At 48.8% G+C, this 25,744-nt stretch overlaps 1 protein-coding gene and 1 long non-coding RNA gene across 2 annotated transcripts; one reads left to right on the forward strand and one right to left on the reverse strand.

The window, feature by feature from the left end:
- Nucleotides 1-13: 13 nt before the first annotated feature.
- Nucleotides 14-21,208, reverse strand: LOC308569810. The gene is made up of 2 exons (XR_014000876.1): nt 20,943-21,208; nt 14-931 (listed from the first exon to the last, which is right to left on the reverse strand). It is a non-coding gene; the product is annotated as an uncharacterized lncRNA (long non-coding RNA).
- LOC308569598 (uncharacterized protein) lies at nt 2,774-15,638 on the forward strand. Its single transcript, XM_081163718.1, has 9 exons — nt 2,774-2,973; nt 3,814-3,981; nt 4,128-4,528; nt 8,260-8,386; nt 9,522-9,629; nt 11,637-11,759; nt 11,983-12,084; nt 12,916-13,020; nt 14,361-15,638. The coding sequence occupies exons 3-9, from the start codon at nt 4,136-4,138 to the stop codon at nt 15,092-15,094; spliced, it is 1,692 nt and encodes a 563-aa protein (XP_081019844.1). The 5' UTR covers nt 2,774-2,973; nt 3,814-3,981; nt 4,128-4,135; the 3' UTR covers nt 15,095-15,638.
- Nucleotides 21,209-25,744: the final 4,536 nt, after the last annotated feature.

The raw sequence follows: 25,744 nt of genomic DNA on the forward strand, positions 1-25,744 counted from the left end.
TGTGGTTTTTCTCTCTCCTCTCCTCCTCTGTTCCACATTTTCCTGTTTTAAAGGTATTAGAAAGAACTTTTGCTTTTCTGTCTTTTTACAATCTGTCCATCCCCGTCCGTCCCGCTCTTGCAAGGAAGCACTGAAATAATTCCATTCTGTATAGGTAGAGACAGCCTTGGCCAATCGGTGGCACTTTCCGGGTGCATGGAAGTACAGTTCACATTTGCCCCAACTTGGGAGTTGCAGTCCATAGCAGCCGGAGGGTACCAGGTTGGCGAAGACATTTGGGCCCACATTCCGTGCTGTTTCGAACCCGATACCTGAGCATGAATCTCCCTCCTCTCAAAACTTTCCATCAGCAGGCTTTGCACCATGCAAGGCACCGAAGATGCGTTTGATGGGGATGTGGGGTTGTGGCTGGTAGAAATCAGGGACTGAGTAGCTCCCAAATAGCCCCTTTCATTATTTTGGCCTTTCACTTTTGCCCTTGGGATCCAAACAAAGAAGTCTTTTGGTGTCGCCAGGCACACTGGAGTGACAAGTTTTGCGTCCATGCGCCCTTCATGTGTTGAGCGCAGCCACTTTGGACAGGCAGATCTCTCAGGCTTTGGCAGTGCTTTGCTGGTTTGCAACATCTGCTTGAAAAATATTTGGATTTCATTGAGCGTAGCAGAATGGGGGTATGCTGCCCCATCCTGTTATGTGCTGCGTACCTCGCCAAATATTCTGGTTTTAGCATATCTGCTCAAAGAACCTTGAACCTGACTTCTGAAGAGTTATCCAGAATGCGGCAGCTAGACTGGTGACTGGGGGCGGCCGCCAAAACCATATAACACCAGTCTTGAAAGACCTTCATTGGCTCCCAGTATGTTTCTGAGCACAATTCAAAGTGTTGGTGCTGACCTTTAAAGCCCTAAATGGCCTCAAAGGCCCAGTAGACCTGAAGGAGCGTCTCCACCCCCATCGTTCAGCCCCCCAGACACTGAGGTCCAGCTCCGAGGGCTTTCTGGCAGTTCCCTCCCTGCGAGAAGTGAAGCTACAGGGAACCAGGCAGAGGGCCTTCTTGGTGGTGGCGCCCTCCCTGTGGAACACCCTCCCACCAGATTTCAAAGACATAAACAACTACCTGACATTTGGAAGACATCTGAAGGCAGCCCTGTTCAGGGAAGTTTTTAATGTGTGACATTTTAATGTGTTTTTAATCTTTGTTGGAAGCCGCCCAGAGTGGCTGGGGAAACCCAGCCAGATGGGCGGGGTACAAATAAATTATTATTATTATTATTATTAGCGCCACACTCTAACCAACTGAATAAAATAATGTGTGAATGGAGTTACAGATCTTTTGACTCCAGTGGAGGGCTGACAGGTGAGACATCATGATAGGCATCTGCAGGTATCTTTAGGGCTGTTGTGTGGAAGATGGAGCAAGGACCCGAACCAGCAGAGTCAATTATAAGGAAAGGAGATTTTGACCCAGCTTGAGGAAGATCGTTCTGGCTGCAAGAGCCGTTCAACAGACCAGCTCAGAAAGCGGTGGGCCCTCGATAACAGCGGTGGAGGCTGTTTAAGAGACGTTGAATGGCCATCTGTCAGGGGATCTTTAGCTGTGAGTGCAGCGGGTTGGACTAGATGACCCTCGGATCCCTTTCAACTCTACGGTACCATGAGAGGGTTAAGCCTGAGTCTTAAGCCACAATTAGGTAATAATTAGTGGGGGAGGTGTGTTTTGAGCAAAATTATTCACCTGTCTAACCCATAAGGGGTTGAGGACTTTCCAGACTGCACTTGTCGTTTCTTTTTTTTAAATTTATTCATTTTTCCTTTTCATTCATTACATACATCTCAAATTCTTAACATTTACTATATATTCCTCCCTCCCTCCCCTTCAAGGCTTCCCCCAACTTCCGCTTCTGGTTTGTTTCTCTTTTCACCCATTTTGCTATCTCTTCATGTAAAAAGTTATTAATAACATAACATCGAACCTAAAGACTTAAAAATAACAGTAAATACACCATCATCTTTCACTATCTTCTAAACATTTTCTAATGCTAATAATGTGAATGTCTATTTAAATCCTGCCATCACGTCTGTTGACTTTCTTTGTTTCTGCAAACATAATATGAATGGTTCCCAATCTTTTTCGAAGTCTCTGTTGTCTTTTTCTCTTAGTCTGTCTGTCATTTTTGCCAGTTCTACATAGTTCATCAACTTCTCTTGCCACTTGTCGTTTCTGACCATTGAAGCTGGTCAGATGTCATTAAAGGCAACAAACCACGGAGGCTAATAATAATAATAATTTGTTTCCCCAGCCACTCTGGGTGGCTTCCAACAGAATATTAAAATACAATAGTCTATTAAACATTAAAAGCTTCCCTAAACAGGGCTGCCTTCAGATGTCTTCTAAAAGTCTGCAACAAGTGCAACCATAAATAAAATAAAATAAAATAAAAAGTCTGCAACAAATGCAACCAAAAATGAAATGAAATAAAATAAAATAAAATAAAAAGTCTGCAACAAATGCAACCAAAAATGAAATGAAATGAAATAAAATAAAAAGTCTGCAGCAAATGTAACCAAAAATGAAATAAAATAAAATAAAAAGTCTGCAACAAATAAATGCAACCATAGATAAGCAACGATCAGCCCCAGCAAACGCGCCCCATGGAAAGGGATGATGGGAGTTGTAGTTCGACGGCGCCCGGTAGAGCAGGGATCTCCGCGCCGTACATGGAAGGGGGCGTGTCTATGCAAATTATTCCCCCCTGTGCGCCAATCCGGTGAAGCGGGGAGCTTGCGTAGCCCTCCGGCGGCCGGCTCCCTGCGCTTCTCCTCCTGCCCTGCAGGTGGCGGTGCGGAGTCGCTCTTCGTCGCCCAGGCCTGGTCTTCGCGAGCATGCGCAGTGCCGGCCCCACGGACCCAAGGCAAGTGTGGGGCTGTGCGCGGGAGACAAAAGCGGGAGAGAAGCGGCTGGGCGGGCTGAGGGTATTGCAAAGGGGTGGGGGTGAGCGCGGAGGGGGCGGTCAGTTTCATTTCAGGGTGCCTTGGGTGCAGAAGGGCTAGGCAGCCGCATTTCAGGGTGCAGAAGGGCTAGGCAGTTGCATTTCATGGTGCCTTGGGGTGCAAAAGGGCCGATCTTCTGCATTTCAGGGTGCCTTGGGGTGCAGAAGGGTTGGTCATTTGCATTTCAGGGTGCCTTGGGTACAGAAGGGCTGATCATCTGTATTTCAGGGTGCCTTGGGTGCAGAAGGGCTAGGCAGTTGCATTTCATGGTGCCTTGGGGTGCAAAAGGGCTGATCTTCTGCATTTCAGGGTGCCTTGGGGTGCAGAAGGGTTGGTCATTTGCATTTCAGGGTGCCTTGGGTACAGAAGGGCTGATCATCTGTATTTCAGGGTGCCTTGGGTGCAGAAGGGCTAGGCAGTTGCATATCATGGTGCCTTGGGGTGCAAAAGGGCCGATCTTCTGCATTTCAGGGTGCCTTGGGGTGCAGAAGGGCTGGTCATCTGTATTTCAGGGTGCCTTGTGTGTAGAAGAGCTAGGCAGCTGCATTTCAGGGTGCCTTGGGGTGCAGCAAAGCACTTTGGGGGTTCCTTGAGGACGCCTTAGGTCGGATAAAGCAGAAGAGAGGCAGGGAAGATTCCTGCTGATTATTTTGGAGGCGCAGCGAAGGTGCTGAGGGTACTGCTGCTTTCGAAAGATGTTTCTGGGGGTGCTGCAGGAGCCCTACTCTGGCTTGAAAAGGGGGGGGAGTACACCTTTGCTTTTGGGTAGGGGACTTAAGGGAGGATGGCATCTAAGCTTTTGGCTTTCTTCCCTCTTGGCAGCTTGCCAACTTTTCCCCAAGGCCCCCTTTCCTAGGGTGAAGGGCATCCCCAACGCGGCGCACATCTCTCTCCAACTTTGGTGTTTTGGTTCCGATAAGGGGCATCAAAACCTGGCAAGCGACTCTTACCCAGGACGCTGTCCCCAGCGGTGAAATTTCACAGCTTCCGGTAAGCGGCCTCTTTTCCTGCTCTCTAATTGTGTTGGAGGCTCAATTCTCATCCAGCGCTTGAATCGCACGGGGTTGGTCTGGATGACCTTTGGCGGTCCCTTCCGACTCGACAATTTCCTGATTCCATTTCCTCCACCCTTGCAGAGCAAGCCATGGAGTTCGAGGTTTCAGAATCCGACCGCCAGCGGCCGTCACGCCCTGCGGTGCCCTGCAAGGCCACGTTTAACGGGGAGGGGAAGGTGCCCGTCCCGGAGGTGTCTTCGTGGTCCGCCGTGGAAGCCACGGACATGGCGCTTCCTTCTCACGGTGCCCGGCTTCAGGGCCTGGAGAGGAGGATGGTGGCTGCGGAGGAGAAGTGGGTTGTCTGCGAGAGGGTGGTGGCAGAGATGGGGCAGGAGCTGGAGAGCAAGCTGTCCGCGCTCGGGACCCTGATCCGGGAGAACAGCCTACTCCAGAGGAGGCTGGACAACTTGGAGAACCTGCTGAAGAACCGCAACTTCTGGATCCTGAGGCTTCCTCCGGGCATTAAAGGAGAAATCCCTCAGGTAACCTTGCCCCGGCTGGCTTAATTTACACTACAAATTATATGTACAGTATACAAATTATATGCAAATTATACAAACTATATGTGTTGAATGCTCCTTCCGTGGAGGTTTTTATTGAAATACTTTATTGTCACTTGTACAACTTGTATACGGTGAGATTACACAAGCACCCCCCACTCAGCTCTCTTGGTCTTAATTCCCCTCGTTTACCCACCAAACCCAAAAGTCAGTTGCCCTGTTGTTCTCTTTTCATTCAGCAGCCTAACAGCCCACGGATAGAAGCTGTTCTTTACCCTGTTGGTGCGACTAATCCTGCTTCTATATCTTCTGCCCGAGGACAGGAGATCAAGAAAGAGCCAGCCAGGGTGTGAATAATCATCCCTGAGAATTTTCCTCACCCTCCTGAGGCAATGTTTTTCCGCTATTTCATCCAGCGGATTCACGGGACAGCCCATAATATCTTGTGCTGTATTCCCCACCCTCTGTAGGCACTTCCCATCAGTTGATGTCAAACCAGCGTCCCACACCGTGATGCAGTAGGAAAGGACACTTTCTGTTGTGGACTAGTAGAAGGAGATCATCAGATGTTGATTGACATCGTTCTTCCGCAAGACTCTGAGGAGATGGAGTCTCTGTTGGGCTTTCTTAACCACCTGGGTTGTATTGATTTTCCAACTAAGGTCTTCACTGAGATAAACTCTGAGGAATTTAAAGGAAGAGACTCTCTCCACACAGCGGGGCTAGTTCTCTTCTCTTCCTCCCAAAGTCCAACACCATCTCCTTTGTCTTGCTGATATTAAGGTGCAAGTTGTATACAGGGACTCTTTCTTTCGCTGCGATTCTTCTTCTTCTTCATTACTTTTGCATCCCGCCTTTTCTCCACGGAGTTCAAGGCGGCTTACATGACAATTCCCATCTTATCCTCACAACAGCCCTGTGAGGTAGGCAGGGCCTAGCGGTTCCAAAATAAACGTCAAGAAGAACTTTCTGACGGGAAGAGGAATGGACTCCCATCGGGAGGTGGTGGGCTGTCCTTCACGGAAGTTTTATTCTCACTTATTTTTGGACAAAATAATAATCATAAATAAATAAGAATAAAAATGTGCACCCCACCACTGAGACCATTCCATTGTAACTATCCAACCTCCCAAAATTTCAACACCTCTTGTGATGGTTTGACCCCTTTCTGTTTTAACAGTTCAAATTCTACAAACATTCTCCATATCTCCCCAAAATCATTTCTCCTGTGTATTCCCAGTCTTACCTTAAAGGCATATGTTAATGTATCATTAATAGCTATATCCCACACCTCTTTAGACCATTCTTTTATTTTATATTCTGCTTGCCGCTTCCACTTCCTAGCTATCATAACTCATGCAGCTGTCAATAAATTTGTGAATTATTATTATTATTATTATTATTATTATTATTATTATTATTTATACCCCGTCCATCTGGCTGGGTTTCCCCAGCCACTCTGGGCGGCTTCCAACTGTATTAAAAACAATACAGCATCAGACATTTAAAACTTCCCTGAACAGGGAACAGTTGTCTTTTAAAAGTAAAATAGTTGTTTATTGTCTTGACATCTGGTGGGAGGGCGTTCCACAGGGCAGGTGCCACCACCGAGAAGGCCCTCTGTGTGGTTCCCTGTAACCTCACTTCTCGCAGTGAGGGAACTGCCAGAAGCCCCTTGGAGCTGGACTTCAGTGTCCGGGCAGAATCATGGGGGTGGAGACGCTCCTTCAGGTATACTGGACCGAGGCCGTTTAGGGCTTTAAAGGTCAGCACCAACACTTTGAATTGTGCTCGGAAACGTACTGGGAGCCAATGTGGGTCTTTCAAGACTGGTGTTATGTGGTCTCGGCAGCCGCTCCCAGTCACCAGTCTGGCTTCCGTATTCTGGATTAATTGCAGTTTCTGAGTCACCTTCAAAGGTAGCCCCACATAGAGCGCATTGCAGTAGTCCAAGCGGGAGATAACCAGAGCATGCACCACTCTGGCGAGACAGTCCGCAGGCAGGTAGGGTCTCATCCTGCGTACCAGATGGAGTGGTGGACAGCTGCCCTGGACACAGAACTGACCTGCGCCTCCATGGACAGCTGTGAGTCCAGAATGACTCCCAGGCTGCGCACCTGGTCCTTCAGGGGCACAGTTACCCCATTCAGGACCAGGGAGTCCTCCACACCAGCCCACCCCCTGTCCCCCAAGTACAGTACTTCTGTTTTGTCAGGATTCAACCTCAATCCGTTAGCTGCCATCCATCCTCCAATTCCTTCATAGCTTGTGAACCTTCCGCCCTGTCTTAAATTGATAATAATGCCGTCTCTGGACTTTTGGTCAGCTTTAACCCAGTGATTTCTGTTATCTCCTTTAACACCCTTTGCCAGAAAAATTGTACACCCCTACCACACGTGAACATAATTCCCGGTTTCCTGTCATCGCCTCCAACATAGCGTAAGGTTTTTTTAAGCAGAGATTGGTTGGCCATTTGTCAGGATTTCTTTAGCTGTGATTCTTGCCTTGCGCGGGGTTGGACTAGATGACCTCTGGAGTCCCTCCTTGTTCTTCCACCTGCAAGTGAAGGCACCTTTATTCCGAGAGGCCTTTGGGAACGGTCTGCTTTGGAAGAAAAGGACCGCCTCTCCTGGTCTGCCCCGTGGAGGACCTTAAGGTCCACAAATGACAACATTTTGGAGGTCCCAGGTCGCAAGGTGGTTAGATTGTTCTCAGCTAGCGCCAGGGCCTTTTCAGTACTGGCCCCGACTTGGTGGAACGCTCTGTCCCAAGAGACTAGGGCCCTGCGGGACTTGACATCTTTCCGCAGGGCCTGCAAGACAGAGCTGTTCCGCCTGGTCTTTGGTTTGGACTCTGTCTGACCCTTCTGTTTCCCTCCCCTTATGGTTTTGATCGATGGGCTACTTTTAAAATGAGGCTGCATTTTAAATTGCATTTTAACCTGTATTTTAAATTGGTTTCTTTTTCCTATTATGTTTTTCCTGTAATTTTACTGGTGTTAGCCACCCTGAGCCTGGCTCTGGCCAGGGAGGGCGGGGTATAAATAAAATTTACTATTATTATTGTTACTATTATTATTATTATTATGCCGGGCCTTATTTACCATCTGTGTTATGGATTATCAAACATCCTATCGGAGTTTAATTTACTTTTTAACAATGATCCCTTCTTTGTTTTTAGCTTTTGGTATTCTCGCTGTGTTGTTTGAAATGGTGCAGAGTCCTGACCTGACATGCCCTGGCTGGACGCAGGGAATCCCCAAGGGAACCCCCAGGGCATGAAGGCTCAGAGCCCAGTGGTCAGAGGAAAGGAGGGAGCAGTGTTGGGAGTTTGGTGAGGTTTGGTGAGCAGGAAGAGGCTGTGGCAGAGGTCAGCCCCAAATAGGAAGCTGCGTGTCGGCAGCCTGTGGAAGAAGACAGGGACCACCTTGCCTCTCTCCTGTCTCCCAGAAGCAGTAGAGGTCTGAAGAGGGTGGAGCAAAGAGCGCCAAGACAACTGAACCTTCGGCTGCTGGGGAAGGAGCTGGGCAAGAATTTTTCAGTTGTCGCAGCTGCTTCCTTGGGGCAAGACCTCTTGGGAGGATTTGTTGAGACCCCCTAGGCCTGAGCTGCATTTTGTTGAATAAGACATCAAAAGTGGGCAGGGGGGGAAAGATCTCTGGACGTGACGGACGGAGGCGGGAGCTCTGACGTGTGGGACTCTTTCCACCCCAGGTGCCAGTGACCTTTGGAGACATCTCGGTCCATTTTGATGCTCAGGAGTGGGCCAACCTGGATGAGGGGCAGAAGGAGCTGTACAAAGGGGTCATGAGGAGCAACTACGAGATGCTGGTTTCGCTGGGTAAGAGCTTTGACCCCCAGGCGGGATCTGTGCCTCTCTTTCTCTCTTAAATCTCCCAAACGATTTACGGCGTCTTTGTGCTGTTCCGTTACGTGTGATTGCGTTATTGCTGCCTGTTGCTTGTAAGCCGCTTTGAAGGCCATTCTATTTTTCAATTGTTATCTTCTTCTTTTTTGAATTTGCATTTTATTTATTTGCTAACATTCTTATATTACATTGGTAAACATTGTCATACTACATCACAGGACTTACTATAATATAATTTCCAACATGTATACAAAAATTATATACAGATTCTATATACCTAGAAAGAAAATGAAACAAAACGAAAGAAAGAACAAAAACAATTTCCCCCCCAAAAATCATATACATACCAACACACTAGACTTCCTGTCTTTTCCGTTGTATATTCCTTTTTTACAAATGAATGTACTCTTATTATAGTATATTTCTTTACATATTATCTAATACATTCCTATATCAAAATGTGCTCTTAGTCTTATTTCTCAACTCAGTCTCACTCCAACGTCAATCAAATGCTGTTTTTCAATTGTTATTTATCGAATTTGTGTACCGTCCTTCGTCCGAAGGTCTCGGTTCACGCTGTGAAAATGCAGAACGGAACTGCAAAGTAGACAGTAAGAACAAGAACAAAGCAAACCAACATTTAAAAGGAAGTAGATGTTTGAATTAAAAGTGGCGTAGGAATATAATAAATCAAATCTGTGCCACACACTTTCAAATGTTTTGACTTCCATTTTTTGACTGAGCGCAGCTTGTGTCATCCAGAACCAACAAATCGCGGTTTAGAAGATCACATAACATCCCTTCTGTCATTGTGTGTATATTTTATTTGGATTTGTTCATGAGAGCCATAACTTTTAGTATATGCTGAAAGGGCTAAGTTCCTCCAGTGTGCAGGAGTCGTGGTGATCTTTTCAACAATAAAGGATGTTAAAATATATCTGTGCCACACCTGCTTTTGGGCAGGCTGCTTCTATATTCCAATTAATGTGCATTCTCTCTCCCCCCCTCCATCCTCTTCCTTGTGCCCCCCTGGCATTTCTGCCCATTGTGCATTCCCCACCACCCTGTTCTGAATGAGACTGACTGCCTCTCCTTTTCCCGTGGCCAGACTATGCCATTTCCAAGCCCAGGATCCTGTCCCAGATTGAGCGAGGGGAGGAACCCCGTGTGGAAGACCCAGGAGACTCGGAGGCGGAGGAGCTACCTGTGGAACCAGGTAGGTGGGTGGGGCCCCTTCTCCCTTAAATGGCCCTCTCCACTTTCCCGGCGGCAATGTTACTATTTGGACATGAAAACACATGAGCAAGATGTTGGGCCAGGCAGAAGCTACGGTCAGGCAAAGAACCACAGACACCGAGAGATAACAGGACTGCTCAAGGTGCCCCCACTATAAAATTGGAGAAATCGAGAGATATATCGCCGCACCGGCAGCAAATCTCTTCTTTCTCATATCCAAAAATGCAAGAAGGGCCTTTACACTCGCCAGAAGCTCGGCTCTGCCCTCGCCGGTCCTGGAAGGAGCCTTTTAAAAAGTCCCATATGCTCAGAGACTTTGCACCTGTTCATTGGGGGAGATAGGAAGCCCAGAGCAGTTGTTCTTTAGATGTCCCTTTTAGGAAGAGGTACGTAGTGAGACCATTGATCCCCTGCTGGTGAGGCTCACTGACCTCCCGGAAAAGCAAAAATTCGACCTTTTTCTGTTAGGCAAAGCTCATAAGATGACCCGGATGGTCACCAGATTCTGTGTACAGATCTGTAGGCGCAGACCATCCCCCGATCCAAACTACCGTATTTTTCGTTCTATAAGACACACATTTTCCCCTCCAAAAATTAAGGGGAAATGTGTGTGCATCTTATGGAGCGAATGCAGGCTCCTTGGCTTCAAGGATAGTTGCCTGAAGCCTCCGGAGTACAGCGGGAGCGCAGCGGTTTTGAATCCTTCCTGTCATTTTGTCCAATTCTGCATAGCCCATTAATTTCGTCTGCCATTCTTCTTTCGTCGGAATTTCTTCTTGCTTCCACTTCTGGGCTAACAATACTCTTGCCGCTGTTGTTGCATATAAGAACAGTTTGACATCTTGTCTATTAATGTCTTGGCCTATAATACCAAGTAAAAATGCTTCTGGTTTTTTTAAGAATGTATATTTCAACATCTTTTTCATCTCATTATATATCATTTCCCAGAAGTTCTTTACTTTCTTACATTCCCACCACATGTGATAAAATGTCAGGTCTTGCTTTGGGCTTCACGTTGGGGCAGCTGAATGGCAGGATGTTTGCCTAGATGGGTCTGATCCAGTAAGGAAGACTCATCATATTTTTTTATGTACAGTGGTACCTCAGTTTACGAACTTAATCCGTTCCGGAAGTCTGTTCTTAAACCGAAACCGTTCTTAAACCGAGGCGCGCTTTCCCTAACGAGGCCTCCCACCGCCGGTGCCCTTCCACTGTTTGGCTTCTGTTCTGAAACCGAGGGAAAGTTCGCACACCAGGACACTACTTCCGGTTTTGCAGAGTTCATAAACCCAGTAGTTCGTAAACAAGGCTGTTCTTAAACTGAGGTACCACTGTACTGCCGTTAAGGAATCTCAGAATTGGGACGTGGCACACGGGGAAAAGGGAACGGTCTGGAGGAGGAAAAAAGCAAGCACAGACACAAGTCCCAGCCGCTCTGAGTGGCGGTTCTGGTTGTCTTGCCCTCCTGAGCCTGCAGCGAGTGTCTGCGCAGGGATGCTCTTGGGCATGGGAGATGTGCTAAGTGAAGAGCAAGAGGTCATGTGTGGCCTCGTTTCCCCTGGGCTCATCCAAATTCTTGTTACACTGCCGTTTCTACGGGGATATACGCTCGGCATTTATCACTCCTGTTATACAGAAATCTCCAAATGGGTCCAAACTTCAATGTCTAAAACTCCTGGTAGAGGACAAGGATCCTGAAATCACGCTAAGGGTGGCCAAATTCTGTGCGACTGCCATAAAACGTAGGGAACAAGCTGTACTACCAAAATGATTAAGGTTTTAAATGATAATTTTAGGTTATATTGTAGTGTTCAACATTTAATATATATATATATTTTAACTACCGCTAAATCTGAATTGTCTCTGTTCTACCCAATTGCAATTCAATGTATCCCTGTTGTGTTTTATGATTTTCCTGATAGTGTAAGTGACCCGGACGACTGGTCTGTGACCGTAATAATAAAATTCATTCATTCCCTGGGCTCAGGATCCCCGATTGCTGCAACGGACGCTTCTTCCTGGGACGGGGAAGAGGTCAAGGAGGAGGCGAGGCCCTTTGATGTCCCAGAAGAGAGTCAAGAAATGAACCTCGCCATCGATCCCGACTTGGGTGAGTCCTCTCTTTAGAAAGATCTTTCCTCTGAAAACATTTTATTTTAAAAATCCAATTTGGATTTTTTTCCAATCATTGATTTTTATCGACACTGCTTCTTAGCAGCACTTGGGGTCAGAAGTTCCCCAAATGCCATAGCAAAAAAAAAGGGGGGGTTGAGGTTTGATTCCCATAAAAAATCATTTGGAGTATACAGAAATTTCCTCTTTATTTCCCAAAGAACTCCAGATTGTTCAAGACGAGACGGGGCCGCAGATTAAGGAAGAGCAGGAGGAAATCCACATCAAGGAAGAACCTGCGTCTCCCATGAGCCCTGGCAGCGGTGAGTGTTGAGTCCCCTTGGGCACAGAACCAGGAGCCCTTCTTGGATCGGGGCCCCGGGATGAGCACCAAGAACAGGCCAGCAGTGCCCTTGACTGTTCTCCGGGTTGGTGAAGCTTGTCTGACGACAATGAGAAAACGGAGCCTTGAGCGTCATCGGCCTGGTCCTGCGGAACTCCCTGCCACTAGAGATTCAGCAGGCGCCTTCTGTGCCCAATTTTTAAATGCCTACCGTACTCCGCCAGTCCTAGGCAGGCAGTTAAGAACACCTCCTTCCACCGCGGTTAATTGGGCTCCGCTTTTAAATGGTCTTATGCAGGGGTCAGCAGATTTTTTCAGCAGGGGGCCAGTCCACTGTCCGTCAGACCTTGTGGGGGGCCAGACTATATTTTGAAAAAAAATTGAACAAATTCCTATGCCCCACAAATAACCCAGAGGTGCATTTTAAATAAGAGGACACATTCTACTCATGTAAAAAACATGCTGATTCCTGGACTGTCTGTGGGCCGGATTTACAGTAGAAGGCGATTGGGCCGGATCTGGCCCCCGGGCCTTAGTTTGCCTACCCATGATCTTATGCTTTTGTTTCCGTAAGCCGCTTTGAAATATATTTTTAATGATGCAGCAATATACATATTTCAAAGTGATTTGATAAACAAAAAAGCATCTCCGTGTGCGATGACATTTGTCCGCAGCCTCTGCTGTCGTTGGACTTTTTTGCATGTCAGCCTTTTCCCGGCAGTAAAATGACGGTTGGGTTCTTTGGGGGGGGGGCAGTAAAAGATTGCTGGGGAATGATGACCAGTTTCGGTCTCCTCTCTCTCATCCACAGGGCCCCTTGTTCCTGCCTGGATTAAACAGGAGGAGGAGGAGGAAGAAGAGGAGGAAGAGGAAGAAGAACAGCCCATTGAGGATCAGCAGGTCTTGGTTCCAGCAGGTGAGGGCTGGCTTGGGAAGAATCATAAAATCATAGAATCCGTTGAGTCAGAAGGGGTTCCGAGGGTCATCTAGTCCAACCCCCTGCAAAGAGGAGGAAGGCCTTTTAGTTTTTGGCATAGAATAGACTGCTGGGTAGATGTTGTGGCTACCTAAAGATCCATAGCATTCTTCAGGCAGACCCACATCCAGGCCAAACTGCAAGATCTTTACTCAATCTTTCGATGTAGCGGCACCTAAACTGTGGAACTCCTTGCTTATTGATATCAGCCTTCATTATATACTCTTTTCGGTACCTGCTAAAAACTTTCTTGCTTAGGAAAGCTTTCCCAGATGTTTAGAAAGTGCCTTGTAGTTTTAATCTGTTTTTAGTCTTACAGTGGATGCTCGGGTTGCGAATGTGATCCGTGTGGGAGGCACGTCCGCAACCCGCACCGTCGCATCTGCACACACACGGGTCGCGATTTGGCGCTTCTGCGCATGTGCAAAGTGTGATTTAGTGCTTCTGTGCATGCACAATTGCCGAAACCCGGAAGTAACCTGTTCCAGTACTTCTGGGTTTGGCGTGGTGCACAACCCGAAATCGCGCAACCCGAAGCGTCTGTAATCCAAGGTATGACTGTATTCTTACTTTAACTTTTCAAAAGTAAAAACTTTTTTTATATAATAAATATTTTTTTTGTTTTTCAAATAATATTTTTGCAGAGAATATATCACACATAAATAATAAAAGCAAGATTCCAAGGACTCTCCTGGATTTCCATCCTCCCTTTTGTGGCTCCTATTATTATTAATCCTTTCCTCCCACATCTTTTGTGATAATCCAAAACCTTTACCTCTTCCATTCAAAAGTTGAAACTTCAAAGTGGTCTGCAAAAAGAATAAGTCAGTAAGATTATTAGCAAAAACAAATTAAAACATTTGAGGAAGTTCCGGGCTCAATCCGCAGTCGCATCTGTCGGCAAAGTGGGGGGAACCCTGGAGAGCTGCTGCCAGTCAGTGTAGGCAATACAGAGCTACATGGAGCAACACTCTGACTCCTTTGTTCAATCAGCCCTGGATTTAGAATATTGAGGACTAGAATCTTGCTTCTATTTTTAGGGGAGCTCAGCAGTAGAGCCTCTGCTTGCCGTGCAGGAGGTCCCAGATTCGGCTCCCAGTGACCTCTCTAGATAGGGCTGGGAATGTCCTCATCTGAAATCCCCAACGGCTGCCTGCCAGTGTAGACAATACTGAGCAGGATGGACCCAACGATCTAACAGTTTCCTGTGAGCCTCAGGAGACTTTTCCTTGCCCCTGCCCAGCCCCCTTTTCCTAAAGATGGTTTGCTTTTTGCCCCAGCTGGACTCAGGACGCCGTGCAGGGCCGCAGAAGAGGAGGAGGAAACCGACAAGAAGTCAGCCACCCAACCCAGCGCGACGGAGGACCTCGAGCAGAAAGCGGTCGAAGGCAACCTCTTCCAGTGCGAGATGTGTGCCGCGGATGGCTCTCCACGGACGGCCTCCGCCGACCACCCCTACAGCCGCAAGCGGAAGTTCCAGTGCACGGGCTGCAACCGCAGCTTTGCGTTCCAGGGCCAGCTCTCGCAGCACCTTCTGACGCATGCGCCCGGCGCCCAGTTCCCGTGCGCCCAGTGCAACCTGTGCTTCTCCAGCCAGAAGTCGCTGGCCGTCCACGAGCGCGTCCACTCGGCCGACTGGGCCCTGCCCTGCTCCGTCTGCAGCAAGGCCGGCCCGCCCACCTTTGACCAGAACCAGCAGTCTCCAGCGCCCGGCCGGCCAGCCCCCTGCCTGGAGTGCAGCGTCTACTTCACTGACCCAGCCGCCCTGGCCGCCCACCGGCGGATGCACTCGGACGACTGGCCTTTCCGCTGCCCGCAGTGCGACCGGACTTTCGTGCACCAGGGGCTGTTGCTGGAACACCTGGAAAACCACAGCCGCATGCAGAGCCGGCGCTGCCACACCTGCGGGTCGTGGCTGTCCTACAAAGGGACCCTGATGCCCAGCGGGGCCCGCCTGTTCCACTGCAAGAGGTGCAACACCGCCGGACGAGTCCCAGGGGACTTGAGGGCCTGAGGCGGGAGAATTCGACCCGCCGTCGTTGAGGGGGAGGCCCTCAAACAGGCACAGAGAGCGTTCTCCGGGCAGACCCTTTGAGCTCAGCAAGGCAGCCGGGGACCCCTCTCTCGGGAGAAAACGGGGCGTTCTCCCCCAAGACCCGCACAACTTTGCTTGTTGCTTTGTGCAGGTGGCAGGAAGGCAGACCGGCCAATGGAGAGCCAGGCTGGGGGTGAGAAGCGAGCAGAAAGGGCCGCCTAAGATTTGGCGCGACTTTCTCTGAGCCTGGCAAGCGAGGTAGCAGCGGGACGAGAAAGCGCTTTCCCTGCTGGGTTTCCCTGGCCCGGTTCTCTGTGCTGGGGTTTAAGTCTTGCGCCTCCCGGGAACCTCGCAACAGCCTTTGCGAGGCCTCGCAGAGCCCAGTAAGGTGGGGATAGTCACTCAGGTTGAGTGTGTGTGTTTTCCTGCCTTTGCGTGCAAACCTCCAGGACGTACTGTATTTTTCGCTCTGTAAGACGCACCAGACCATAAGACGCACCTAGTTTTTGGAGGAGGAAAACAAGGGGAAAAATATTCTGAATCCCAGAAGCCAGAACAGCAAGAGGGATCGCTGCGCAGCCTGCATTCACTCCATAAGATGCAAACACATTTCCTCTTACTTTTTAGGAGGGAAAAAGTGTGTCTTACAGAGCGAAAAATACGGTAATCCCCAGGGCCTAAACTGCAGGCCTGCTGCACCGCTCTCTTTTGAGTCCTCACATGGGTCAGAAAGTGGAGCAGCGTTCCTGGGATGGCCAAACCTCTAGTTATGAAGGAAGGGGGTCCCTCTCCCTGGCCAAGATGGGCCCAGCTAGGATTTTGCGGTGTGGCACAGCTGTGGCTACACGCCACCCGTGGATGCAGGCGGAGAGGGCCTTGTTAACTTTCCCCCTGCAGTTCTTCTCCGTTTCTGCAGCCTCAATAAGCCCCAGTTCCTTTTCCTTTGGTAAACTTCTCTCTTTTCTCCCAGGCTCTGTCCGCCTGAGGGACACACCTGCCTGATTTCTGCCCGTCCTGCAGGGGGGTGGCACGCGCTGAATGCCCAGGGATCAGTGGGGCTGGGAAGGCAACAGCGCTGAGACATGAACCCCTCTTGATAGCAGCAGCTCCAGCTCTGTGGAAGGTCTGGCCCTTGGCACAGCCTCCTCTCCCCTCCCCGGGGGCCACAGGCACAAATCCCCGCAAAATACCCCCAAACGGGGAAAAGACCTTTCCAATGACGTCTGCAGCGGCCAGTTCTGGGGTCCTCTCCTCAAAGACAGCTGCTGAAGCCCCCTAGAGAGGCACGTTGAATGCCCGGTGGTTTGTGGGGTCCAGCCATGAACCCAGTACAGTGGGTGTAGGGCAGGGGCAAGGAAATACCTTGGCAGTGCCACTTCTTCCACCATCTGCCAAGGGAAGAGGCTCCAAAACGGATGGCTCGCTTTGCCTCCTCAACCCCCCAGCGACCCCATTTCCTCCATGCCCGCTGCCTCTGGGCTACTGAAGGCCCCAGAGCTCCTCATTAGGTGCTTGCCGCTGCCCCCTGCCCCATAGAGGTGGATCGGGGACTCCTTAAAGGGGCAGCCGCTCTGACAAAGGTGATCCCCTGCGGATCTGCGATGTGTGCCAGCCTTAAGCTGCCCGCTCTCCAGTTTTCTGGATCCCTCTGTAGGGCTTCATCCCGGACTTCAGAGGTTCTGGTTCTGTCCTTCCACAGGACTCTCGCGGTTGCTACTGCCTTTCCAAAGCAGGGGTCCAAGGAGTTGTTTTGCCGCAGTTCGGTTGAAACAGGTTGGCTGCTGAGCCCTTCCTGTCGTCCCCATCGTATTGCGGGATATTCAACCTCTGGAAGATTTCCTTATGCACCTGCCTTTTATAAATAGGAACTTGGCTCGCTTCCTTAAGCTCCGTTTGTGGCTGTGGCGTCTTCCCCTGTCCCCTTGGAGTTGTGAATCCTGCTCACATGGAAGAGGAGGGAATTTGCCACCAGCTGAAATTCTTTCCTGCGAGTTACTTTCCCCGCAGGTTGACCTGCCGCTCCTATCAGCCCAGTCCCCATGGCCTGTGGTCAGGACTGACTCTGGGACCATTGCTTTTGCCGCCCTTAAAGCTGCGTCGAGGGCTCCTTCCCCATTGGAGAAGCGTAAAGTTCATATAGCAAGCCATCCCTTGGGTGGGGCTGGTTGATGTTGGTTGAGAGTCCTTCTGGGGCCATCTCGACATCCGCTTTGGCGCTGGAAGGAAGCTTCTCTGCCAGATTCTGGGTGGACTTAAAGGCGCTGTTCCCCTATCCCCGGTTTGGGATTAATTCCCACTCCAGGAATCTCCTGTAACCTCTTTGCTGTGGAGCCGATACACGAGTTTAAAACGTTGCTGGAATTATGAAAATAAAAATTCAAAAAAACAACCTAGTGCGTAACTTTTTCATTTTGGAGTGCCTTTGAAGGCAGCCCTGTTTAGGGAAGTTGTTAATGTTTGATGCTTTATCGTATTTTTAATATTCTGTTGGGAGCTGCCCAGAGTGGCTGGGGAAACCCAGCCAGATGGGCGGTTATAAATAATATTTTATTTTATTTTATTTTATTTTATTATTTATGTTGAACAGACATAAAAGAGTAACTGCAAAATTCTGGGACAAGCTCAAGTAACTTTAACTCACTAGGATATGTGTGGGGTCCATTGTTCTGTATAGCTATAGTAAGGGATTTTTCCCCAATAGCCGCACCATTGTGATATTTAAGGTAAGTTTAGTTGTTCATGGTGGTGAGTGCTGGGGAACCCCAAAAAGTGGAGTCCACAGGATTATAAATTACACAAACTTCATAAACAGTGACAGGCAACACGTGGCTAACAAGAATATTAGTAGCATGTACATTTTTTTACAATTCTTAAACAGAAAATATATGATGGAGTTACAAATAGTACAATTCAATCAAAAGTGCGTGAACCAACAAGTAGTCAAATACCACAGAGGCAAACAAGCCTTTCAACAGTCACAATCCTGTAACGGTGTGATAATAGAAGCTCCAAGCTTAGGAATTCTTAAACAGAATTCTTAAATGGAAAGTATGTAATAGAGTCACAGAGGATGTGAGTCTATCACTGTTGCATGAATGAAATTAGACATGAATTGCACAGGCATTCTCTCACCCATATACTGTGTGACTTTTTATTGCTGCTAATCAACTTGGGCACCAGTTTGGAAATCAGAGGAGACTGGTCCATTCGAGAGATGGAAACAGTGCCTCACCAAGCCCAGTCTGCCCTTAGCTAGTCTCTCAGCTGCCTGGCTTCTTACCAACACTCTAACCCAGGGGTCTGCAACCCGCGGCTCCGGAGCCGCATGTGGCTCTTTTACACCTTTGCCGCGGCTCCGGGGCGGATACTAGCGAGGGGAGGAGGCGCATTGTGCGCCCCGACACTCCCCACTGTAGCAGGCGCTGTACTGGCTGTGACGTCGCATGGGGGCGGTGCGTGCATTAGTCACGCACCGTCCCGACGTCACCTTCCCGCCCGCTGTCAGATCGCAGCTCCGGAGATATATTTGTTTTAAATGTCACAGTGGTTTTGCGGCTCCCAGGTTTTTTTTCCTTCGGAAACGGGTCCAAGTGGCTCTTTTTGTCTTAAAGGTTGCAGACCCCTGGTCCAGGGGGTGCCTGTGCCTGTCACTTACCTCCTCTTCAGTTCCAGGCTATGGGACTACTCGAGTGCACCGAGTATTAGGGAAGGGGGAAACGCCTCTGGCAGGGGACCCGCTGTGCTCCTCCTGGGGCTCTCACCTGTGGCTCCTAGAAGCTGTTAACAGGTGACAGCGGCCACAATCCCAGGAACAACTGGCCGACTAAACCAAACGAGGGGAGCTGATGGGTCTCAAACTCTCAGTGAGTTAGGGACTTGCCCTGCGTGCAAAGACAGGATGAGCATATGAGACCAGTGTAGTGTTCCCAAGGCAAGGATTGGACTCTGATTAATAAAATACACATGAGGCTTGACCAGCAAGACTCTGGGAGGGGTACGTATAATAATAATTCCTCTCCACCCCCTGGCCCAGGTCGTTTTATTCACAAAAGAACTTTTTACACAGTGTTGAAAAGAACCAATCATATTTCCTCTGAGCATTTCAAAAACCCCACGTGGGGACAGAGTTAAACTACAAAAAGCTAATTTAAGCATGCATACTTCTGGGGTAATTAAAACAGGACTAAAAAGGAGGAATGCATTCAGCAACCCCGAAGGTCATAAACAAGCAGTAAACATGAGAGGAAGGATGGGTAGTGTTTGCCATCTCTCTGAACTCTCTTCCTGGCCCTAAGATCTATCTCAAGATTAACAAACTACATCAAAGTAACCTAGAATCATAGAATCATAGAGTTGGAAGAGACCACAAGGGCCATCGAGTCCAACCCCCTGCCAAGCAGGAAACACCATCAGAGCACTCCTGACATATGGTTGTCAAGCCTCTGCTTAAAGACCTCCAAAGCAGGAGACTCCACCACACTCCTTGGCAGCAAATTCCACTGTCAAACAGCTCTTACTGTCAGGAAGTTCTTCCTAATGTTTAGGTGGAATCTTCTTTCTTGTAGTTTGGATCCATTGCTCCGTGTCCGCTTCTCTGGAGCAGCAGAAAACAACCTTTCTCCCTCCTCTATGTGACATCCTTTTCTATATTTGAACATGGCTATCATATCACCCCTTAACCTCCTCTTCTCCAGGCTAAACATGCCCAGCTCCCTTAGCCGTTCCTCATAAGGCATCGTTCCCAGGCCTTTGACCATTTTGGTTGCCCTCCTCTGGACATGTTCCAGTTTGTCAGTGTCCTTCTTGAATTGTGGTGCCCAGAACTGGACACAGTACTCCAGGTGAGGTCTGACCAGAGCAGAATACAGTGGCACTATTACTTCCCTTGATCTAGATGCTATACTCCTATTGATGCAGCCCAGAATTGCATCGGCTTTTTTAGCTGCTGCGTCACACTGTTGGCTCATGTCAAGTTTGTGGTCAACCAAGACTCCTAGATCCTTTTCACATGTACTGCTCTCAAGCCAGGTGTCACCCATCTTGTATTTGTGCCTCTCATTTTTTTTGCCCAAGTGCAATACTTTACATTTCTCCCTGTTAAAATTCATCTTGTTTGTTCTGGCCCAGTTCTCTAATCTGTCAAGGTCGTTTTGAAGTGTGATCCTGTCCTCTGGGGTGTTAGCCACCCCTCCCAGTTTGGTGTCATCTGCAAATTTGATCAGGATGCCCTTGAGTCCATCATCCAAGTCGTTGATAAAGATGTTGAATAAGACCGGGCCCAAGTTTGGTGTCATCTGCAAATTTGATCAGGATGCCCTTGAGTCCATCATCCAAGTCGTTGATAAAGATGTTGAATAAGACCGGGCCCAAGACAGAACCCTGTGGCATAAACCTATTAGCTTTATGTACTGAGGACGCCTGATGAAGCAACTGGCCTGTGTTTCAGAATGCTTATACGTGCCTGTCAGGCAGAGAAATATGACAGATGCAGAGGCGTGGATTGATCAGAACTCATATCAAAATGCCTCAAACCCAGTCAGTGCAATTCTTTCATCGTGGACACAAATGGCTTGCTCCATATTTTTTATAATTCCTCATAGCAACCCCACCTGATCACTACATCCAGCAGTAGGTTGAATAGTCAAGAAGGCGGTTTCTGCATTTATTGTGGAGGGAAGTGAGGGGCAGGTGGGACTAGTCCTGGGGAAATGGCTCATCTAGGAAAAGGAAAAGAAGAAAAGGCTAACGAGTAGACCCTACATAAATCTGGAGTCCCTACGATGGTTGGATGGTACCTTATAAGCCACCTTGCAAAGGTCCAGTATACCTGAAGGAGCGTCTCCACCCCCATCGTTCTGCCCGGACACTGAGGTCCAGCGCTGAGGGCCTTCTGGCGGTTCCCTCACTGCGAGAAGCAAAGCTACAAGGAACCAGGCAGAGGGCCTTCTCGGTAGTGGCGCCCGCCCTGTGGAACGCCCTCCCACCAGATGTCAAGGAAATAAACAACCAGCTGACTTTTAGAAGACATCTGAAGGCAACCCTGTTGAGGGACGTTTTTCATGTTTGGTGTTTTATCATGTTTTTATATTCTGTTGGGAGCTGCCCAGAGTGGCTGGGGAAACCCAGCCAGATGGGCAGGATACAAATAAATTATTGTTGTTATTATTATTAATTCCAACAGCCAAGCTGGTGCCAAAAGTCTTGCTCTGCTTTCCTTGGGATCACACCAGCGAAGCCAAGAGGAGGGTCTTGTCATCTGGGCAGCCCAGCACCTCCAGACACACTACACAGGCTTGCGCCCTGGGGAAGGTCCCTTCGGTGCTTTTAACCCAGTGGTTTAACTTCACCCCAAAGCCCACTTCCTTGTCTCTCTAGACAGGTGCATGCCAACAACAACTGATGATGGCAGCACCATTGCTTTTTTATAATTGTTTTATGGCCGGAGTGCGAATTCTGTAGCCTGCGGGCTACATGCCAGGCCACTCTCTCTCTCTGGTCCTCTCGCCGTTTGAGTGCATTTGACCGATTGAGATGCTTCCTTGAACTGTGAATTCTGCTTCTCGCTTAACTTGATGGAGAGAAGGTGATGTGGCCATATCCGGAAAGGAGCCCCCTGTACCAGGATACCATTTGCATTTCCTGCTCCTTTTTGCCTCCTTCCCCCTCTATGTTGTTGATACGTAAGCATCATCTGCTCGTGGGTTTTCTTTTCTTTTTGTGGCAGTTTCTGCAGAAAAGTTTTGCTGCATTTTTTACTTCTTTACATCAGCAGCAGCAACAGCAGCAGCAGCACTCCGGCTATCTCTTTAGTGAAATTCCCATTGCAGGAATAAACACCATTTGGTTCTGTTTCTCAGTCTTTATTATTTACAAAACTTTACACTGGTCATTAATAAAGGAAAAAACCCCAAAGCAAATAAACAAACACAATCTCTTTCTCCTTTTAGCCATCCGGCCAGAGACCTGATGCTGACTTATTCACACGCTCATTTAAACTGACCCAGACTCAACTGATCACATGCCCTTATAAGGACCCCTGTTACTGGGGGAATTTTCTGTTGCCTAGCAACTGTTCAAAGCCAGGTTTATTCTAATCTAGAATATTCCAACAGCCCCCTCCCCAACTTGAAATACTGCCATGGACACCTGGTAATTTCATTTTATTTCTTTACTTGGTACGGCCCAATTCCGTAGTCGGCATTTTAAATTTCACAGCAGCCAATGGCCCAATTTCAGTAGTTCGGGGGGGGGGGAGGGATGGCGTGGGAGGAGGGGCAGGCCGGGCAGGAGGCACATGGCACAGGCAGTTAGTGACCGTTCCGTGTGCCAGCCCCTCCTCCAACCTGGGGAATTGTGGTTGTCATATCAGCCATTCCTTGGATCCACAACTGCTGCTTTTGAATGCCAGGTTGGCCCAGAATAAAATCTCCCTCATCCATTACCTGATTATGGATGCGGAGACTGGTCTGGCTTGTATCACACAGACCTGGGTTGGTCAATAGGGTGGAGGTGGTCTCACCCAGCTGTGCTCACCTGGGTACTCAGTGCACCATCAGGCCAGACTTGAGGGGCAGGTAGGCACATGGAGGGTGACAGTAAGGTAAAGGGACCCCTGACTATTAGGTCCAGTCTTGGCCGACTCTGGGGTTGTGGCGCTCATCTCGCTTTATTGGCCGAGGGAGCCAGCATACAGCTTCTGGGTCATGTGGCCAGCATGACTAAGCCGTTTCTGGCAAACCAGAGCAGTGCACGGAAATGCCGTTTACCTTCCTGCCAGAGTGGTACCTATTCATCTACTTGCACTTTGACGTGCTTTCAAACTGCTAGGTTGCCAGGAGCTGGGACCGAGCAACGGGAGCTCACCCCGTCGCGGGGATTCAAACCGCCGACCTTCTGATCGGCAAGTCCTAGGCTCTGTGGTTTAGACCACAGCGCCACCCACGTCTCACTGTGGTCTATAGAGACTCTCTACCTCCAGGCTTTTGGTCCAGTTGAGGGTGGGAATCTAGAGTGTGTGTTCCTCGCATTGGGCAAATGGGACAGATTAGGGATTCTGTTGGTTTACTGCCCAGCAGTCTCCCTGCCTGAGATGACACAGCTGGTCTCGGAGGTGGTGTTGAAGACTCCCAGACTGCTGGATCTGGGAGACTTCAACATCCATGCCAAGGCATCTTGCTCTGGGGCGGCTCAGGACTTCATGGCTGCCATGAAGACCATGGGGCTGTCCCAACATGTCATCGGCCCAGCACCACATGGCAGGCCACACTCTGGACCTTGTTTTCTCAGCTGAGCAGGAAGAGGGTAATCTGAAGGTGGGGGACATTGACATCAGTCCCTTGTCATGTTCTGATCACTTCCTGTTGAGATTTAGGATGTCAGCACCTTTTCCCCTCCGCAGAGGCGGGGGACCTATTAGGAAGGTCCGTCCTCGGAGATTGATGGATCCAGTGGGGTTCCAAACGGCTCAGGGGGGTTTTCTGGCTGATATGACTGGTGGTCCTTGTCAAAGCTCTGGCCGACCTCTGGAACACCTGAATGGCTTGGGCTATTGATATGATTGCCTGTGAGTGTCCTCTCCCCCCTTGTGGAGCCCAATTGGCCCCCTGGTATACTCCAGAGCTTAAGACGAGGAAACAAGCTGTGAGACGGCTTGAACGCAAGGGGAGGAAAGATCTGAATGAATGCAACTGAACACTGGTAAAGACTCATTATCGAGCCTACCCAGTGGCAGCGAAGGCAGCATAGAAAGCCTACTTTGCTGCCTCCATTGCATCCCCATTATGTCATCCAGCAGAGCTTTTCTGGGTTGTATGGGGCCTTTTACAGGCTGGCCCAAAGGAGGTGATAGAACCAACTGTGACTTGTTTGCAAAGCATTTTGAGGATCATTGAAATTGAAATACTTTATTGTCACTTGTACAACTTGTATACTGTACAGTGAGATTACACAAGCACCCCCCACTCAGCTCTCTTAGTCTTAATTCCCCTCGTTTACTGACACCCACCCACCAAACCCGAAAGTCAGTTGCCTTGTTGTTATCTTTTCATTCAGCAGCCTAACAGCCCACAGATAGCTGTTCTTCACCCTGTGCTTCTATATCTTCTGCCCGAGGGCAGGAGATCAAGTAAGTGCCAACCAGGGTGTGAATCATCCCTGAGAATTTTCCTCACTCTCCTGAGGCAACATTCTTCCGTGATGTCATCCAGTGGACTTGCAGGACAGCCCATAATATCTTGTGCTGTATTCACCACCCTCTGTAGGCACTTCCTATCAGATGATGTCAAACCAGCGTCCCACACTGTGATGCAGTATGAAAGGACACTTTCTATTGTGGACCAGTAGTAGATCATCAAATGTTGATTTGACATCGTTCTTTCGCAATACTATGAGGAGATGGAGTCTTAACCACCTGGGTTGTACTGATTTTCCAAGTAATATCGCTTGCATCCACCAAGACCTTGACTCTGCTGTTATAGCAGATGCATCTCATGGGGTGTCCAGAGCACAGTCTAGTTCTGTTGTGTTGGAAGAGTTTCCGTTACTAAGTCTTGAGGATGTGGACAAGGTGCTTGGATCAGTCAGGGCGGCCACTTGCGCTCTGGACCCTGGCCCCTCTTGGCTGATAAAACCAGCAGGGAGGGAAGAGCTGACTGGGCCAAGGAGGTGATCAATGACTGGGCCAAGGAGGTGATCAATTTTCATCAAAGCTTGACAGGATTATGTATATTGGGGATATGGGTGTGAAGCTGAATCTATGCCCCAAAAGATCTCCAAGTGTCTGCAAGTGGTCGGGCAAAGACACCCCCTGGCTTTAAATGTTGCTGGTATAATTTGTGAGTCAGTAAAACTTTACTGCCCGGGGTCACACTAAGATAAACATTCTGCAAGTCTTTCTATATTGTTTTGGTTGTTGTTTGAAACCGGATAATTGAGATCTGTGAAGCCTCAACTCCCAAAGTAATACTTGCCTGTGCTTTCCCATCATACATTTGCCATTTTTCAAAGTCATCATCATCATCTTCATCATCTGCAGGATCATTTGGACGACAGTGGATGCCACAAGGTTGAAGCAGATGGATATTTGTGGATGCAAACTGGTTGACATTCACCTTTGGAAGCCCATTGACAGAAGCTAGCAGGCTGAAGCCAAGGGCAAAGTTGCTGGGCAGAAGCCAGTCGAGGTGTCTGGGAGGATGCTGTCAGATAGTAGCCATCCCACTCAGCTGTTTGCCTTTCAGGGACGTCCGAAGCCGGTGAGGTTTTCCGCAAGACCATCCATAGAAGTCATGAAGAGAACTGCAGGGTTTAAGCCAGCCAGCTTCTGTTTTCTAAAGAAACAAATGCCTTTCCTAAATTATTTCTAAATACAAGGTCTTTCTGAAAACAAATTATATGGGAAATCAAGCTCTCTAGGATCATAGGGCGCCCCTCCCTGGTAGCCGTGTGTTGTAAGAGAATCTTTGTTTTCCGTATATCCTGGTCTGGTCTCTGTTTATTTCCTGACCGGCTTGAGCCTACAAGACGCGCTCTTTCCAAAGGTCCAGTGTTCCTTAAGAAGCTGAACCCCTTAACAGAACCTTTTTTTTGTTTATTTCATCGTGTCACAGGAAGAAGGGGCAGTATCCACTT

This window comes from Podarcis bocagei (assembly GCF_964188305.1).
Source record: "Podarcis bocagei genome assembly, chromosome: 12".
NCBI lineage: Eukaryota > Metazoa > Chordata > Lepidosauria > Squamata > Lacertidae > Podarcis > Podarcis bocagei.